At 41.0% G+C, this 18,267-nt stretch overlaps 2 protein-coding genes across 4 annotated transcripts in view; both read left to right on the top strand.

Moving 5' to 3' along the window:
* LOC102215860 (SLIT-ROBO Rho GTPase-activating protein 3-like) overlaps positions 1-11,905 on the top strand; it is a 28,012-nt gene extending 16,107 nt beyond the window's left edge. For both annotated transcript variants that reach the window (XM_005742063.2, XM_005742062.2), the window contains exons 14-24: positions 372-432; positions 596-673; positions 2,978-3,106; positions 3,742-3,847; positions 3,978-4,205; positions 5,926-5,981; positions 6,079-6,250; positions 7,157-7,255; positions 7,454-7,561; positions 9,250-9,352; positions 11,115-11,905. In XM_005742063.2, the coding sequence (XP_005742120.1) occupies positions 372-432; positions 596-673; positions 2,978-3,106; positions 3,742-3,847; positions 3,978-4,205; positions 5,926-5,981; positions 6,079-6,250; positions 7,157-7,255; positions 7,454-7,561; positions 9,250-9,352; positions 11,115-11,339 (1,365 nt within the window). In that variant the 3' untranslated portion in view covers positions 11,340-11,905. The remainder of the gene's footprint in view (positions 1-371; positions 433-595; positions 674-2,977; positions 3,107-3,741; positions 3,848-3,977; positions 4,206-5,925; positions 5,982-6,078; positions 6,251-7,156; positions 7,256-7,453; positions 7,562-9,249; positions 9,353-11,114) is intronic.
* Positions 11,906-14,617: 2,712 nt separating this feature from the next.
* cav4b (caveolin 4b) lies at positions 14,618-18,243 on the top strand. Of its 2 annotated transcripts, XM_005742060.1 has the most exons (6): positions 14,619-14,659; positions 14,760-14,859; positions 15,097-15,190; positions 15,276-15,559; positions 16,560-16,747; positions 17,801-18,243. In XM_005742060.1, the coding sequence occupies exons 4-6, from the start codon at positions 15,281-15,283 to the stop codon at positions 17,982-17,984; spliced, it is 651 nt and encodes a 216-aa protein (XP_005742117.1). In that variant the 5' UTR covers positions 14,619-14,659; positions 14,760-14,859; positions 15,097-15,190; positions 15,276-15,280; the 3' UTR covers positions 17,985-18,243. The 2 variants fall into 2 exon arrangements, with proteins under 2 accessions (XP_005742118.1, XP_005742117.1); XM_005742061.1 differs by having other exon boundaries at positions 14,618-14,859; positions 15,281-15,559.
* Positions 18,244-18,267: the final 24 nt, after the last annotated feature.

The raw sequence follows: 18,267 nt of genomic DNA, 5'->3' as shown, positions 1-18,267 counted from the left end.
AAGGATCATCATTACATTACAGAAGTGTCCCATAGATTTCTATTCAGGACTCTTTAAGTGTCGACTTGCTTTTATAAAGTCTTCGTTTTAGCTTTACATAATGGACAACGGTGGTTGTATAGTTTTTAGTTACTTGTAGCCAAGTGCCCTTAAAAGAACCTCAATTGATGAAACTTGTACTTTTCAGTCATCTTTAGTTTCTTGCATTGCATCTTTCTGCCTTGCATATTTCCCTTCCCTGTTATTGGTCTTCCTTTCTTTCATCCTTTTTTTCCTCCCCCTCTCTTTGCATCTCCCTCTGCACTCTGTTTCTGTCTTCAGCACCGCATTCTCGTCTCATCTCTCTTCTTCTAACCGTCTTTTTTCTGCAGAGCTCTGGACAGCAGATTCCTGTGGTGGTTGAAAGCTGCATTCGCTTCATAAACCTTCATGGTGAGTCAGTTTTTGTCATATCAGTAAGTCATGCTGTGAGAGCTTTGGACAGTGAAAATGAGTAGGTGGAAGGACCTGTTTTGTATTTTTTTTGTGCACTTGTGCATATCAGGCATCTATGAACGCGTCATATGGTGTGAATATGTGTTTGTGTGTATCGCAGGCCTCCACCATGAAGGAATTTTCAGAGTTCCAGGCTCACAGAGGGAGGTGAACCTCCTCAGAGATGCATTTGAAAGAGGTAAGTGCTTTCCTCGTTTTTTCTGTCGTTTTTTTTGTTTGTTTGTTTGTTTTTTGTACATGTGCTGAGATAGCAGAACTTTTTCCTCAGATGGAGAAAACTAAATCAAAGAAGAGAAGTTGTTTATTTACAATGCAATAAATATGTCAGTTAAAGTTTACACAATTAAAACTGCAGAACACTATAGTTGTTCCATTAGCACAAACTAGTGGTTTACAAAAACTGCGTTTGCAATGAAGCCAGAGCCAGTGAATGTAAGTCTAGCATAACTGAGGGTTGACCTCAATCGACCAAGTAAATTTTAGCGACTCGAATGACTGAGCTGGATCATTCATGGCCATTTATTTACACAGGAATACTACATTTGTCTTTATCAAGCTCTCACTGTTTCCCAGCCATCTATCTTCTTCCACTTATCCAATTCAGGATCATTGTTGGGGTGGCTCGTGGATTCAAACCCAGGAAACTTCCTGTCATAGTCCTGGGATTTTTGAGCTTGGAATTTTGAACATTTTTAGTTTTGTACAATCAGTTGGGTTTTTTATTACTCACAAAATGAGTTTGATGTCTTTAGAATCTCTTTAGTTCCAGTTTCCATTTGTACTAGAGATTTATTGTTCCTCAACGTTTGATTTCCTTTTATTCACCAATCTCTGTGGTTTCATAGTTTCAGGTGTTTATTGTTTAGATTTTTGTGTTTTTTGTTCCCATTAGGTAGTTGTTTTCCTTTTCTCATAACCTTAAGTAGTTTCTGCTGTGTACATTTTTTTTGTTTACCTAGTTTGCCAGTGAGTCCTGTATTTGGGTCCTGTTTCTTCCAGAACCATGACACTTTTTTGTTGTTGCTGTGAGGCAGTGATGCTAACTACCACACCAACATACCATCCTAAAATGGTTTAATGTGATTAATTATAGTTTTTCAACCATCCATCCATCTACCAATCACCATAGGGCTAGATGCATGCTACATTCTGGGCCGTGTCAGTAATCAGTTTTCAGTTATTTTTTTGGCATCAATGTTCCACCAAATCATTATGCCATATGTGTCTGTTTTAGACAGGATGCACTGCCTGAAACTGCACCTGTCTCTAAAACCACTAACCTTATCCACACACACACACACACAACATTGTCCAAATACCCCAGCAAGTTTGTCTGCGGCCTGCTTGCCCATCTGCTCTGGATGCTCAGATGTCAAATTGCATGTGCCTCAGGATATCTCTGAACCCTAGTTTAGGTCTGACATGGTTTTTTGTTTTTTTGATGAAAAAGATAATGTAAAAATTATTAACTTCCTGCTAACCATTGGCCACAATGAGTTTTAAGAAACACCCCACAACAGCACACATAAAATAGGTCTGGGAGAAATTACAAATATAATACGTCTATAAACAAATATCTGCATATGACCACACAGATATCTGTAGGTAGGGGACGTGACTTTTGGTTCTAAAAGCTTTCTGGTTTCTGGTCCGCTTCTAGTACGGTTGGTACTGACAGACAGTGGCTTTGTTTGCGAGCTTGTAAAAAGGTCATGTGAAGTGCAGAAGACTAAACGTTTTTCCCAAATCAACCTCAAACTACCGGCTGACAGTTTTAGCTTCTTAATAGCTCTTTGTATTCATAAACAAGAACTAGTACACAACGTTTTGGCTCAAATGTTCTTTAGTTACAGCCCTGAAAAGCAGACCATGTTCCAAGAGGCTGACACCAACGTTACAGTGTCCTCCTCATGATTCTGCAAGGGCTTGGATCTGCTTGGAGAGCGCCAAACATAGCACTTTCTTCACTTTTCTTTTCTTCTGTGTTGCAGTTTTTAATAACAAAGCAGTTCATCATTTTCTCCTCATGTGGATGTCGCTTTTTTGAGAGAGAGAGAGAGAGAGAGAGAGAGAGAGAGAGATTTTTAATGTGTGTGAGTGAAACAAATCCTTTCAGTTTACTCAAGTGGAACTAAACGAGTATAATAGGATCACCCACTTGTCCGTGTTGTCAGCAGCTCTTCACGATTGAGTCAGCAAGCGAGTATTAACCTGTAACCTGGTCTAAGTTAGATTGCAAATACATCTTACCTTTACAGTTTTGCAAATTCTAACTGGCATGAATCCTTTTTGCCAGTGACTTTCATCATCTATTCACTAACTTTGTCTTTTCAGCGCTGAGCTGGTAGCATGCAGTTTACACTGTGAGATCTGAGACAACAACATAGAGCTAAAAGGCTTCATAGAGTGAAGGAAAAAGCTCATGCCTGTGTCCTCTGCTACTCCGATTCAGTCATCTCACGTGTGTTTAACCTCTGTGTAGGAGAGGATCCTCTGTCAGATAGTGAGTGTGACCTGGACTCTGTGGCCGGTGTGCTGAAGCTGTACTTCAGAGGCCTTGAGCCTCCTCTCTTCCCCTACGACAGCTACACTCAGCTGCTGGAGTGTGTCCGTAAGACCCCTTATGTAACTTCTCTATGTGTGTGTGTCTGTTTTCAGATTGTGTACTGGTTTCACTTGGGCTTTTTCATGTCTGCTTTCAGTTACTCGAGTATTTCTGGAACATTGTAGTTCCTAGATTCTTTCTCAACCTTGGTTAAGCTGACTCAGCCCGTCGCGTACTGTGCAGTGAACCATTTTTTGCCTGTGATCCTGTTTATCTTGATATAACTTCACTGATGCTCAAACACAAAGCAGCAAAAACAATGCAGCGTTGATACAAGAAGATGCAACTTATACAGCTGGTTCTTGCAGCGCATAGTTTGCTGTGTGTTTATCCCTTCCACTATCTCCCTGTTATTTCTGTAGGTCTCTTCCCAATTCAGTTTTTTTATTTTTCCAGGACAGATGCTCTGAGTCACAATTTGCACAGCTAACCAGTGCAGCAAACCTGCCTGGGGGTTGTTTACTCCCCTTAAATTTGTAGATTTTCCATTAGTGGCATAGCATAATCAATCCATCCTCCTCGCCTCTTTCTTTAAGGACGGATTTTGGGTGAATTTTGGTCAATGCAGGCTTGGAAAAACTTAAATGCAACAACTAAAAGTTTTAGTTCATCAGGTCATTTTGTTTTCTTCCTGTCATCAGAAATCGAGGAGGAGGTGGACAAAGCCGTCCAGATTAAAACGATTGTCTCGACCTTCCCAAGGCCTCTCCTCATCGTGATGCGTTACCTTTTTGCTTTCCTCAACCAGTAAGTTGCACCAAAACCCAGTGTGGGATATTTTCACATATCAGATATGTGCCATCCTCATAAAACTGCACACTCGTGCCAGAAATAGAAAGTCACCATGTGCGTGTTTGTGTTTCTCTTTTTTTCTCAGTGTGTCTCAGTACAGCGACGAGAACATGATGCAGCCCTACAACCTGGCTGTTTGCTTCGGTCCAAGCCTGCTGAGGGGGATGGATTCTGATGACGCTGTTGCTAGGCAGCCACAGGTTAACGACCTTGTCAAGACCATGATCCTTCAGCATGACAGCATCTTCCCCAGCCAATCGGAGCTGCCGGGCCCTGTTTACGAGAAGCACATGACTCTGGAGCAGGAGTACTGGTGAGAGGAGTACTCATTGATAAAAATGTTGTTTTTGCTGCAAAAAGACAACAACTCTAAGTTCTTAACAGGCAGCAATTTCAGTGAACACAACGCAAAGTAAAAAAACAACTTTTTCAGTTTGACATCAGAAGCAGCGAGTTGCGACCTGCTAGTCATGAAAATAATGTTGTCTAGTCCCTTTGTTAACCCTTTGTTTAAGCCAACGTTCATTGCATTGGCTGCCCCTCACAAACCAATGGTTTGAAATGCAGGTGGGTGGGGCTCTTTGTTTACATCAAACTACAGAGGACTGATTTCAAAGACACCCTGAAAATCAAAGTGTAAAAGTTCTGCAGCAGGCTAGTTCATTTTGCAGAAATTTAATTGTAGCAACTCAAAATGGTACTCAATTTGTATGCCCCCACCTGCTCGTATACATGCATCACTATAAATAAGATGGTGGATAGTGTCCTGGGGATCTCCTCCCACATCTGGACTATCGCTGAGCTCCTGGATAGGCTGAGGTGCAACCTGGAAGCATCAAATGGACGGAAACATAATTTCCCCGAGGTGTTCCATTAGGTCAGGTGGGGTCCTCAGGCCACCACATGAAGTCTGTTTCACATTGTTGGTCAGAGACATTCACACCAGTGTCCTGCTGGAGGTCATTTTTAAGCTCTGGCATTGCTCAGCCTGCTCCTCCTTGCACAAAGGAGCAGATATCTGTCCTGCTGATGAGTTAAGGACGTTCTACATCCCTGTCCAGCTCTCCTAGAGTAAATGCCTCTCCCGGAGTCTCCTCCATGCTCTTAAGACTGCGAGGAGACACAGCAAACCTTCTAGCAATGACACGTATTGATGTGCCATCTTGAGGAGTTGGACTACCTGTGGAACCTCTGTAGGGTCCAGCTATTGCCTCATGCTGCCAGTAGTGACACTAAACTAATGCAAAACTAGTGAGAAAAACTAAAAATACGAGGAGGGGAAAAAATGTCAGAGGCCTCCAGCTGTAAAGGCATTTCTGTTTTAGGGGTTGTCCCATTGTTGCCCCTCTAGTGCATTACCACCAAAGCAACTGAAACTGATTAATACCCCCTCTGCTACAAAACTGAGAGGATCAATATCCCAGAAATTCGGCTGATGTTTGATCCTGTACTCGGATTAAAAAGTGTACCTTTGGGCTTTTTTGAGCAGTAAATTAAGTAAATACATAAAAGTGCCTATCACGCTCAGTCTGAAAAGATATTTGTTGAAGTATTTACTGTCGTCAGTAAATAATTGGGCAGCAGCCTTTTTGCTCCAGAGATTTGTTGTTCATGTCAAACTTTTAAGACTCAGGCTGAGATGGTTCCAAGTACATAAAGCATCTTCACCCCTCAGCCCCCTTTTCATGGTTCATCCTCTTGAAACAGAATTTCATGCCACGCCAAAGGCACTTCTGTGTAGCTCATAATGCTTTGTGTAAAAACATAACGCGTAATGCTATTAAGCCGATTGCTCGCTATAATGGAACACTAGCCTCCAGGCTAACCCTCTACAACCCAAAGTCAGTCTGTTTCCTTCATGATCTTTTTATTAAAAATCATTCAGTATGACATTAGACCAAGCCTGAGGTTTTAGGGTCATTTGGGAAATCTCACAGCAGTATGAAGTCTTGCATAAAGAGAGGCTGTGGTGTGACAGTTAGCGGAAGAGAAGAGGAACCGAGCATGACTTTGGTTTTTCTGCTTTTCTGCAGTGAACCAATCACAGAAGAGGGAGATGGGGAGACCGAGCATCTGCCCAGTGAGGATGGTCAGTACGCATAAGCACCAACCCTGTCACATTATTGTACTGTTACACCACAAAGGTACATTATAACCTTGCTTTGTGTGTCTGCTGGTGTGTACAGAATGGGAGGCGGTGGCTATGTTTGACTACGTGGCGAGATCCCCGGCGGAGCTTTCCTTCAAGCAGGGAGAGCCTCTCATCCTTCACAGCAAGGCCTCTTCTGATTGGTGGCGAGGAGAGGTGGGAGGGGTTAAGGGCCTCATCCCTCACAAGTACATCAGTGTGCTGGAAGGGTGAGTGACATTTCTATGTCACATAACCACTGCCAAAATGAAATTTCATGACACCCTTAAGGCATCATTATCATTTCATACAGAATTTACTGTTTTTGCCTGCTATTCAGGTCAGTTTATTCAGTGCCACAATTCAAAGTGAAATTAAGGCAAATCGGTTTCCCTGAGTGAGCGCCACGGCAGCCTGCAGTATGACTGGATAGATTTTCTTTAATAACTCATACGTTTGGATACTGTTAAGGTTTAAAGTTAGGAGTGTGGCTGCTTTGAACGACAAGTGCCGACACGGGCACCTTGGGTAATTCGATTCACTGAACTGGACCTCTCCATTACAAATGGCCCCACTAATATTCTTTACCAGTTAAAGTGACAGGAAGTGACAAAATGAAAGAAAAACAGCGTCTGTGTGTGTGTGTATGCTGATTGGATGCCATTAAATCAGATAAACTGGTAGAATTTAAAACCCACAAGTGGAGAGAGAAAGTATTTCAGCATCAATTCATATTCTCTGCTTGTGTGTAGGTGTCTGAACTGCATATCTAATTCATAGCGCCTTATACCAATCCCCAGTTATCTCTAATACAGATATGAAGAGATAACAGTGCTATGATATCCAACATTTATCAAAGTTAAAAACTGTGGCCTCAAACATTCCCAGGAGGGTGATTAAATATCAGTGCAGACTAAGCACCATCAGGACATCACAAGTTTCTCAAAGGTCATTTTCTTATTTGAGGAGCTGTTGCTTTATTTTGAAGTTATTTTGTTCTTGTCACACATAAGTTCACCTCTGCTGCTGGTCCCTCCTACAAAACGTTTGTTGCTCAGTCTTCATCCCATATTTAAAACTGTACTGCTTGTGCTTTCTCTCGTGAAATATATATCTCTCTCCTTCTCCTCCCTTAGGTCAGATCGAGGGAAAAGAGAAGAAGGAGGAGGAGGTGGAGGAGGAGGCAGCACTGGAAACCTGACAGCAGAAGATCCACAGACAGAGAACACAACCCGGTACACAGAAGCATACACAGACGAACAAACACACTCAAATGCACACTGCGGTTTATTAAAAACATGTAATAGCCATAAACATCTAAGTACACAAACTCATACGTCTACCCAGCTCCACATTTTTGTACAAAGAAGCATATAAGCTCGTGTGCGTAAATAGACTTGAAAGTTCAGAAGTTTCTGTGTGTGTCTTCACAGGATGCGGGTGAACAGCGATAGCGCTTCGTTGCCAGGACGGCAGAGAGGAAGTGAGGGGAGCCCTAGTCGAAAGCCACCAACCTCCCCCGCCACACGACACCTGCCAGTGTAAGACTCGCACCTATCTTGACGCACTGCAGGCCTCATGCATGTGCAGCGTTACTCAGATTGATATAAATTAGGCTTGCAGCCAGTTGAGACTGTGGATAAACTCTGTTCAGGAAAAAACTGCATGAGGGGAAGTAATGTACACGTGAGAGCCACGAAGGTTTTGCATTACATTTTTTGTACAGCACCACATCACCCTCTGTTTGGACTGCTTACTGAGGGTTACAGTGGGAGAAAATAAAACTGTCATTATCTATATACGTGTGCATCTGTCTATACAAACAATGTGCAACATTACCATTTACATAGTAGTACACAGTCTTTGCATACATCTGGTCATTTGCAAACTGAAGGCATATTACATCCACTGTAATATCTCATTTTTTTCCACTTACAGTCAGGTACATTCAGTAATTTTTTTAGGTTATGTATTACAAAAAACTGTATCATAAGTCTACACAGAACTTGAAACAAACTGATGCATTCTCATTAACTTTCCCAAAGTTTTACAGCTTCTTCCAGAGTAAAGGTGCACGCTTCTCACCTGGCATTGACAGCTGAGTTAAACAGCAATCTGACAGCCTGCACAATAATTCGCTTCAATTCAATTGTTTATTATATAGCACCCAATCATAACTCAAGGCTCTTAGTACCGTAAGGACCCTACAATGACGTCTATGTAAAAGTGTAAACTATTTAAGGGTGGGTGATTTTTCCCGAAGTGGTTGTGGCAATCACCAGCCAATCAGGATTGGTGGAATGAGACTGTTGCTTTTGAGAAATACGCAGGGAGGAGCATCCCATGGTGAGACATTGAAACGAATGCTAGGATTGAGCACTCACTTTTAACAGGAAGAAACCTCCAGCAGAACCAGGCTCAGGGAGGGGCAGCCATCTTCCTTGACCAGTTGGGGGTGGGGGAGTTGGGGGAGGAATAAAAGACAAGCTGTGGGTGATTAATAATAAAAAATAATAATAATTAAATGCAGACTGGTGTATAAACACAGAGTAAAAAAAGGTGAACGGAGATGAAACACTCGGTCCATCATGGGAAGCCCCCAGCACTCTAGACCTATTGCAACATAAGTAAGGGAGGGTTCAGGGTCACCTGATCCAGCCCTAACTATAAGCTTTGTCAAAAAGGAAATTAAGCCTAATCTTAAGAGTAGAGCGGCTGTCTGTTTTGTTTTTTTAATGTTTCAGAACTCTTAATAACAGTGCACTATTCTGGGTTAAACTGCTAGTCACTACTCTTGTATTTTTTAGTTTTACTTCATGGTGCCGGTGTCCTTGTGTCTTTGTATCAGTAGCCCGACACACTGATGCAGAAATTTGTCGATTTGGCTCATCCCCACAGTATTTCTGAGAAGAGCTGCAGCTGCTTACAGGTTTAGGCGGGAGCAGCACTTTCTGCTGCTGAGGATGAGGAATTTGTGGATTTCGGAATCAGATTGTGGAAAAGCAGAGCTACAGCCTAGAAAGTAACATAGCAGGTCAGAACACTGCTTTCCACAATTGCACAATTCAGCTGTGGAATAAATGAGGCAAAGCCCAAAACTTTAGTCTTTATAGCATGAGAAGATGGAGAGAAACTTTTCCAACACATTAAAGTAAGGTTCAGATCAGAGGTGGCATCTGCCCGTGTCTTTCAACATCTCTGTTAAGCTGTTTATGTTTTTTTCTTTCAGGTCTCAGGAGCGAAGGCACACGTTGGACACTCTGAGACAGGGAAACTTCAGACCCCCTGACAGACCTCCATTCATTCAGGCAGAAAGAACACCAATTGATAAGGTTAGCGGTGTAACATATTCAACCCTTTGTTAACAACCAAAACAAAAGCATTACATTACGAAAAATTCTAAAATGTGGGTATGACTTTTTATAAAAAACATCCAGAAGTTCAAATGTATGCACAATATGAAGCAGTAACTTTGCTGGTGGTGTTTTTTTACGATGTTTCATCTGACGAGTGTTAGCTTGCTAGTTTTGCTCGTTGACGTTAGATTTATATTAGAGACTTTTGCATTGTGGCTCACAGCTGCAGGTCTATTTTTGCTTTAAAATGTTAGTTTTAGAGTTGCATCTCTGTCCTGGCTTGCTTTACTGGGGGTTTATTATGCACTCACATAGTCTAAAAGTAGATGTTGGTGCAATTTATGAAGGTTGGTATTACTACATAAAGACTATTAAAAGCAGCCGTGGTGGGCTTTGGGGTTTTTTTTGCTCTTCTTTCTGGTTAACACCACTAATGCAACTGTGAGAAAGGCGGTTATATATATTCAGAACTGATGATTAGAGAGGGGAAGTATTTTTTATTTTACAGAGAAGGGCTCTAGATAGAAAAATCTGAAAATCCTCTGGAGCCCACTGAAACTCTGAGGTCTTCATCACGGCTGTTTTTATTAGTTCATTTCATTTATTAGTTCAGATTGCTTTAAAAAATTTATTTAAACAATCAGTTGCCATATTTGTTCCAAGTGACACATTTTTGTCAACCTGCACAGTAACTTAACTAACCACTTACCACCACTGCAAACCATGCATGATCAATCACTGCTCTAAGGCATTACTATCATCACATAATTATTTCCCAGCATACAGTAATGTTTAATCAAAGCATGTTTTCACATAATAAGTGTGTGGTTGTGTAGCATTACTTCTTGAGAGCAATTTCCTCATACTCTTTCCATCCTTGTTAAATTGGACAAGTAACGCATGTGATAAAACACTCCAATAATCTAAACAAAGAATGACACCATCCATTTTCTTGGAAATGGTCCTTTATATCAGCGGTCCCCAACCTTTTTTGCGCCACAGACCGTTTAATGTCAGACAATATTTTTACGGACGGGCCTTTAAGGTGTCGGTGATAAATACAACAAAATAAAATGATACGATCAAGACAAAAACTGTGGTATTTTGTAAATATAATAATAAACGCAAATTCACTGTGTGATTGTGTAACTTTATTAGCAGCGTCCTGAAGTGCACCAACAACATTGAGAATAACATCCTCCTCTCTGCCCCTTAAAGCTCTCTGGTCGCTATGGTAACGCATAAATATTTCTTTCAAAATAAGACACACAACTTCAACACGGGAAACCGAGTTAATGATAAAAGCCCCAGAGCCACAACTCTGGCGGCCTGGTACCAAACGACTCACGGACCAGTACCGGTCCGTGGCCCGGGGGTTGGGGACCGCTGCTTTATATGATATTTGGATCACATCACTTCTTGATTCTGAGTAAGTAACTATGATGTTAGATGTGAGAGTGAATTCATTCTGCAGTGAGAACACCACCAGCAACTTATGTTGTTCAGTCAGTGGACTTTCTGTTAAAGTCTAGATTAAATTGACTTTGTATACAAAACTCCACCTTCAGAGTCGCTCAGTTATGAGATTCTAAGTTAGAGCCTTCACAAAAAAGTGATGAAAAAAAGGACCTTCCAGTCTTTAACAGTGTCAGGATGCAGCAGTAGAATAATGCAGTATGTAACAGAAAAACATTGATGTTCACCTCCCCTCCTCCTCCTCCTCCTCTCGCTCTCTCAGGAGATGATCAACCGTCAGATGAACTCGGTGTTCAAGGAGCTCCTGTCTCGCCAGCCTCCCTTGCAGGGGTCCGGCATCACTGCACCTGTGGCCACTGCAGCCCCTGCACCCTCCTCTTCCTCCTCTTCATTGTCCACCTCCTCCTCTGTTCCTCAGGCTGCCCCTGTGGCCAAAAAAGCAGGATTCGGTCTCAGGGGACGGGCCCTTTTCAGACCGGTGGACTGAGACTGAGGAGGGGACAGCCAGGAAATTATTGATTCATTGTCTGACAATGATAATTATCCCGCTGATGCCAATTGTGCATTTGGGAAAGATCTTGATTTTTTTTTCTTCTGTTTTTTCCCATTTTTTTTTTTTGGACATGTGTATAATAAGTGAGTCTCTGCCATCTCATAGTGCCACTATTCTCTGTGCCGTGTATGTCCAGTGTGTCTGGTTTTGGTCTCTTTTTTTGCTTTGTTGTTGTTTTTTTATGGCCTGGTCTGCTTTTGTTCTCCATGCTTTTGGGATTTTTGAAGAATCAGGGATGTGACTTCACCAGACTGACTATTTAAACACAGTTGCCATGATACTAACTGTACATCAACAACAGAAGACTAAAACTGCCCCCTAGTGGCAGGTCTGAGATCAGTTCACCCAAAAACCTTTTTCCTTATTTAAAAGAGAAAAGAAAACTGATCTGGGGCCTGTGTCTAGGAGTGCCTTCACATCTTTTACTCTACATGTTTAATTCACTTGAAAAGATCTGATAATTTTCAATTCTGCATATTATAATAAAAATGTGACCCAGGCAGATGTGTATGGAACCCAAAGTGTTCAGTATTAGCAGCAAAACATTGTGGCATGATAAAAAGAAAGTGCTCCCTGTTTCAATTCTAAAGGTTTGACGTGTCACTGCATAATAAAAATAATCTTTAGCAGATCTTAAAATTAAGTAAATAAAGCCTCAGATGAAATACAAAATACAACACATTTTATTGAGGTATTGAAGTGTGTGAAGAATTAAGTACTCCTTTACTGCTTTCATATGAAGTAACAGAAATAGTGTCCAGGTGCTGCTATTTAAATCCACCTGATTAACTGAATCAACAAGCAAGTGTCACCATGTATCATCTGCAGTGATCTTGGGAGGCATCTGTTGCTGTCCATCAGTCTGGAAAGGTTTTTTTTACACATTCCAAACAGTCTGAAGTCCATCATTCTACAGTGGAAAGGAATATTTACAAGTGATAAATATTTAGGAATGTTGTCAATTTTCTCAGGAGTGAATGTCCCGGGAAATTTATCCCGAAGTGATATGAGCTACAACTGAGTGAACAGGCCTCATTTAGAAAGTTTAAGTTATTAGCAGTATACCTGGAAAAACACTGATCCAATATGGTTTGTATGGAACAGGAAATGGCCGATTTTAAACATGATTGATTATATGACATCAGCTAACTATTTCACCAGTTAACGAAAGTTTACTGTTTAACCCATTTGTTTTTTCCAGCTGACTCTTTTTGGAGAACAATATGCTAGGCACATCATAGTTGTTGCTTTATATAAAATAAGTTTATTGGAGTTACAGCAGTAGCTAATTTAGAATTGGTTTGGTTTGGTTAGCAGCTAACCCTGCTAGCTCAACAGCTAGCAAGGTTAGCTGCTTTAGGACGGTAGCATACTGCTAAAAAAAAAGGTAGTGAAAAACACCTCTGTCATTAAATAGTGTGTTATTGGAGAAAAAAAATAATAAAACAGAAAGTTTTTTTTTTTAATATTTTGTGAATATTTTTTGAAAAATTCCTTTCAAGCTAAAAAAATGATCAAACAACTTTTTATGATGATTATATCCTAAATCATCTCACAAATTACAACTTAACATTTACATTTATTATTCTGTTGATTGTTTATTTCATATTAATTTATTGAAAACTGAACACTTTGAGACTCCGTGTGTGTTAGCTAGATACGCTGTTAGCATTGAGGTTGGTATACTTGGTCTTTGCATAACAGCATGTTGTGTTGAAAAAACACAGAGAAGAAAAACACATTCCCCTTCATATGTGACGTGGCCTGATATGTTGGCCAAATCTCAGGGCTTATGCAGAGTTAAGGACAGGCTAACTCAGGTTTGGCTTAGAAGGAATAAGAAAGGGTTTTCTCTCAGGTCTTAGGTCGACTTACTCTTCAGCTGGAAACTGTGCCCTTGTCTCGAGAGCCAAAACGGCCCCTATATCAGAGAGGTGTCCGACTCTTTCTCTGATTTAAACTGTGAACACCATGGCGCCATTTTGGTGCCACGATTGAAACTCTTGTCTCATTCATCCACACTTTGGGCCCCCCTTGCTGTGTTTATGGCATCATCATAGGCACTATAAAACATGGACGTAGCTACCGTGATGTCACCTGTTGGTGTCTGAGGTCCCGTTTTGAAGCCACAAGATGAACATTTCTGTTGTCGCCATCTTGGTTGCAAGACACTGGCTCCAATGAGGACAAGCAGCAGTGAAACTGCTTGCTCATTGCTCAATATCTTGTGACTGACAAGTCGTTAGACAGTGCATGAGCAGAAAATGCCACTGCTAATCTTCCTTTTTGAGACATGATATAACCAAGATTTTACTTTTTATTATTATTGTATATGACCCAAAACAAGTGACTAAAGTAAAGTTTTACCCAAAGACCCCTACAGTCTTTTTCAACAACAGCTATTGCCATCTGGTGGCCTTCAGAGAGAATGCAGGTTTTTAGGCACTTCTGCATTGGCTTTATTTTTAGGACCAGGAAGCATGTTTTTTCCCCACAGGTCCCATTCAAACGTGTTTCAGGATTCCTGCAGCGAGGTGAACAGCTCCTTTGACTCTAAAAGCATTTTAAAATCTTACATACATCATCTCACATTTTTTGTGTTTCAGTATTGGAAAAATGAAAGAAGAGTTGTTTTGTTTTCCCTTCTTTTATTGATTCTGCATCTATGTTTAAAACACCCTGTTGTTCTGGATCACTGTTCGATGATGTCACTAAGTTTACTGCGTCCAACTGTATATGTGGTTAAAAAAAATGAATAAAGATGACAAAGTGATGAATGGTTAACAGATTGTTGTTGTATTTAAGGGGATTGTTGTTCATTTGACTGGTGTGACTGCCACACGTGGTTCAGCTGAACTCGGGCATGATGGGGGTACAAGTGGTTGCGCTGTGCTTCTGAACATGGCTCTCCAGTAGTCACTCAAAGATTTTGCCTCTGGAAAAATAAGCAACCCCAACTTCCTGCGTGTGACAGTCTCTCTTGCAGTCTGACTCATCACTGTGGTGAATCAGTGTTGTATTAATGTTAATTGAAACATGTTTACGACATAATTGGTCTCTGTGGGTGCATGTGTCATTGTTTCTGTTTTAGGAAACCACACCAATTCTGTAATGCGATCATTCGGACCCGTCTGCTCCTTCTCCTAAAATAACCCCTTGACACAGCCACCCAACACACACGCACACACACACACACACATAGAGCTACTGTACCGCATTTGCACTCCTGACACACTAAGTCGGTGTCAGACACTGTAGGTGTCTGTGTTGTGTCTCTGCATGTCCTGTAAATTCCACTTCAGCTTCGAGGGACATTGTGATGAAGCCGCTGAACTGATCTCATTGACATTTCAGATTAGCACAAAGCAGAGCACCCTGCCCCATCTTTCTCTCTCTCTGAGGGTCTCTGTCAGTGAGAAAGGATTAAGATAGCATTTTGTTTTTAAAAAAAAAGGTAAGTCAGACATGATTTATTCATATCTTTGCTGTCTCTGTGGTGAATCGTAAATCTTGAATTGAAAGTTTCATAGGACGCACTGATATACTTTTTCACCTTTTTGATAGAAATGTTCTAAATGCACGCGTGTTAGATCCGACCACTGGCTGCACTGTATCTAATGCGACCACTGGCCGCACTGCAGAGCTTTCCATTTAAAAATGGCGTCTTAAAATTACCAGCTGCTATTTACAGATTTTGGACTGACTTCTTTTTCGGGAGGCTGAAGAACAGGTGGAAGTGCCAGAGCTCAGCTCGCTTTTACACTGGCCTGCAATCAGCTGGAGGAGTGAGTCTCTCTGTCTGTGGGTTGAATCTAGTTGGCTTCAACAATTCTGCGTGATTCGAATGCAAACATTTACATTTGCTTTTAGCGAAGATGATGATGGTGAGCGACGACTGCCTGGTGGAGTGTAAGATTGACGACAGCGATGAAGACGACGGAGGGGAAGAACAGATAAACACTCCCCCTCCTCCCCCAGAGTTTGCATCCAAATCCTCAACCCCTGCACCCAAAGCTCCAACTCCACCTGGAGCTCTGACTACACCCAGGGCCCCGACTCCACCCATAGCTCCAGCTCCACCTGCTGCTCCTCCTACACCAGCAGCCACTCGTCCTGTCAGCAGGGATCCTCGTGGTATCAACCAGCACCTAAAGGTCCTGATGTTTGTTCTCTTTATTATCAGTCTGCTTTGTCACAACATCTGCCCTTGAGTCCTAAAATCCAGATGTCACATGCATAGACAAAGTCCTACCAGAAAATTGTTTTTTTAACCTTCTAATTGGATCTGACCAGTCTCAGAACTGTTATCTATATCTAAGACAAAATATCTGAGATAAAAAAGTATTTTGGGGGAATTTGTACACTCTTTATAAGACTATCTTGGTTTTTAAAATGCTGCTTGTGAGGCTACACAATCATTTTCACCCTCATTTTCCCATCCGACAGACAGTCCCTGTCCCAGTCCCTGTCCCTGTCCCTGTCCCTGTTTATTTATTTTTTTCCCCTGGGTTTCTTTTTGGCTTTTTTGGGAGGGGGCTCTTTCTCTTTGGAAAGAGTTAAATGGGACAATCTATAGATGACACAAATAAAACCCCAAAGAACACAACAAAACAGCAGTGAAATAACCCTTATTGATTGAAAGAGTTAATGCAACAGAAAATCTCAGATAAGCCACACATGACACATTTCATTTTCCCAAACTTTGTGATATTTTGATAATAAAACGAATTTAAATCATTTTATATTGTTTTATTTTGAAGTTAACTACATTATTTTTTAATTATTTTTAATATAACATTAAGCTGACCAGAAATGCTGTGAATGGTATTCCCAGAGTGATCGCTCAGATACAGATATTCCAGATAATTTCCTGCTGCAAACATAGTTTCCAACATGAGTTGTCTGAGTGAAAAAACATAAAATATAATAAATTATTTCTGTTATAATGGAATATCTAGGAATAGGAATGAAATAGCTTTCAGTACAGATACACAAACCAAAACCTGCGTGTTCCCAAAGCACATTGTGCATGGTTGTCATGTTAAAGATCTAACTGATCAAGATAGCAGTTGAAACTATCCTGATAAAAATTGAATTAACTTTGGCTAGTTTATTGTGTTCAGCCTCAGCGTTCTCTCCTGTTACCTTTTACAGGTGGAGGTCAGTGATGTGTTGGCAGAACCCAGCAAACCTCACAGCATAGACCAAGTGTGGATTTACAGCATCACTGGCTTTGAGAATGCTCGTATCTGGACGTACCAGTGCCTCTCCTTGCTTTTTGCTGTGCCCTGCGCTCTCGTTTGTGGCATTTTCCTGGCCATTCTTGCCTGCCTTCATGTCTGGTATGTTGGAGAGTTATTAAATATTTCTCCTCTGGACACACATTGCTTTATCTGCAAATAACCACAAACACACATCCACAGTATTATTAGGATTATTGGCATGTTTTTTTTCCTAGCAAGAAAGAGTGTAGTTAGCCTCTAATGAAACATCAGACACAGCCTCTACTTTAAAACATGTTCAATATAACATTTGAGTGCATGGACTATATATCAGAGATGGACAACGTTGTCACGTAACCCCTTACATATTCGTCTCTGCCCAGTTCATACCAGCATCCTGTTTTACTGTGTGTATACAGTTAGGATTAGGACTAAGGGGCAGGGGCAGTTCTTTATGGCACAATTCACATGTGCAGAAATACGTTTGCAGACAGTCACATGTTTAGTAGCTTTCTTTGCAGATTCCTGCTTGACATTATACCAATGTCACATGAATAAAACTCTCTTCTAGACACGTAGGAAGGTTCACTAAAATGAAACCTCAGTGGACTAAGGTCATAAGTACGGAAGAGCCCTCTTTTTTTTTTTCCAGTGGCCCTAATTCTCTTCCATACACAAGCAAAAGAAACCTTATTTACAGTCTTGGCTATCCTGTTAGCAGTATTGCAGATGTCTCACTTATAAATGTAAAAGGATTTTTGGGTCAAATAAGACTTTGTTGTTGTTGTACTGCAAGTGTGGTCGCACCACAGCCAGCAGATATTCAGCAGTACAAATTTTCAGCTTTGATACATGCGCGCAGAAATTTCTCCAATTTGTGTGAATCTTTTGATTATGTCCTATAGATGATGAGATATGTAAAATCTTTGTAAATGTGCAGCTGTTGCAGCTTTGGACAAGTCTTGTGTTTTTGTTACTGGTGTTTGAACAATTGTTTCACAATTTATAGATTTATTTTTGCAAGCTGGTGAACTTCTGCCCCTCTTCACTTCTGAGAAACTCAGCCTCTCTTCCTGTAGCTGTTTGCCACATGAGTGTTCAGACACATTACACAGGTGTTTCTGCTGCCTAAGCCGTCTTCACTAACTTACTCTGATCTTTGTCTGTGCCTAGGTTTCTGGTTCCCTGCATACAGCTGAGCAACACTTTCCTTCCATGCCTGCGGTCCTTGTGTATGTGTGCCGTCAACGTTGTCATCTCTCCATTCTGTGCATCTGTTGCTCTCTGCTGCAGCCAAATCGCAATTTCACTGTCGAACAAGGACTGGATTCAAATGAAAGACAAAGACACAGTATGAATGCAAGATATGCACTCAGTGGGTGACTGAGTGAATGCTTAAATTGGGGGCCTATTTCTCATTTCTTTCTTTTTCTTCATGTTTTTTTTAATTTATGTTTTATTAACCTGCTCTGTTAATCCTACTCAAAATGTTTTCTACATGTAAACTGCTACTACTGCTACTACTATTATTATTGTTGTTGTTGTTGTTGTTAATCATTTGATTTCTGGTTTATTTGTATGAAAGCTGAAACAAACTACAAATAAAAATGTCAAGACTTCCACGGGTATTTATTTATTTT

The sequence above is a fragment of the Pundamilia nyererei genome, unplaced genomic scaffold (assembly GCF_000239375.1).
Source record: "Pundamilia nyererei isolate P.nyererei 1_Seehausen unplaced genomic scaffold, PunNye1.0 scaffold00116, whole genome shotgun sequence".
NCBI classification, from domain to species: Eukaryota; Metazoa; Chordata; class Actinopteri; order Cichliformes; family Cichlidae; genus Pundamilia; species Pundamilia nyererei.
Note: the sequence above shows the minus strand (reverse complement) of the source record. Positions and strands in the feature narration are given on the sequence as shown.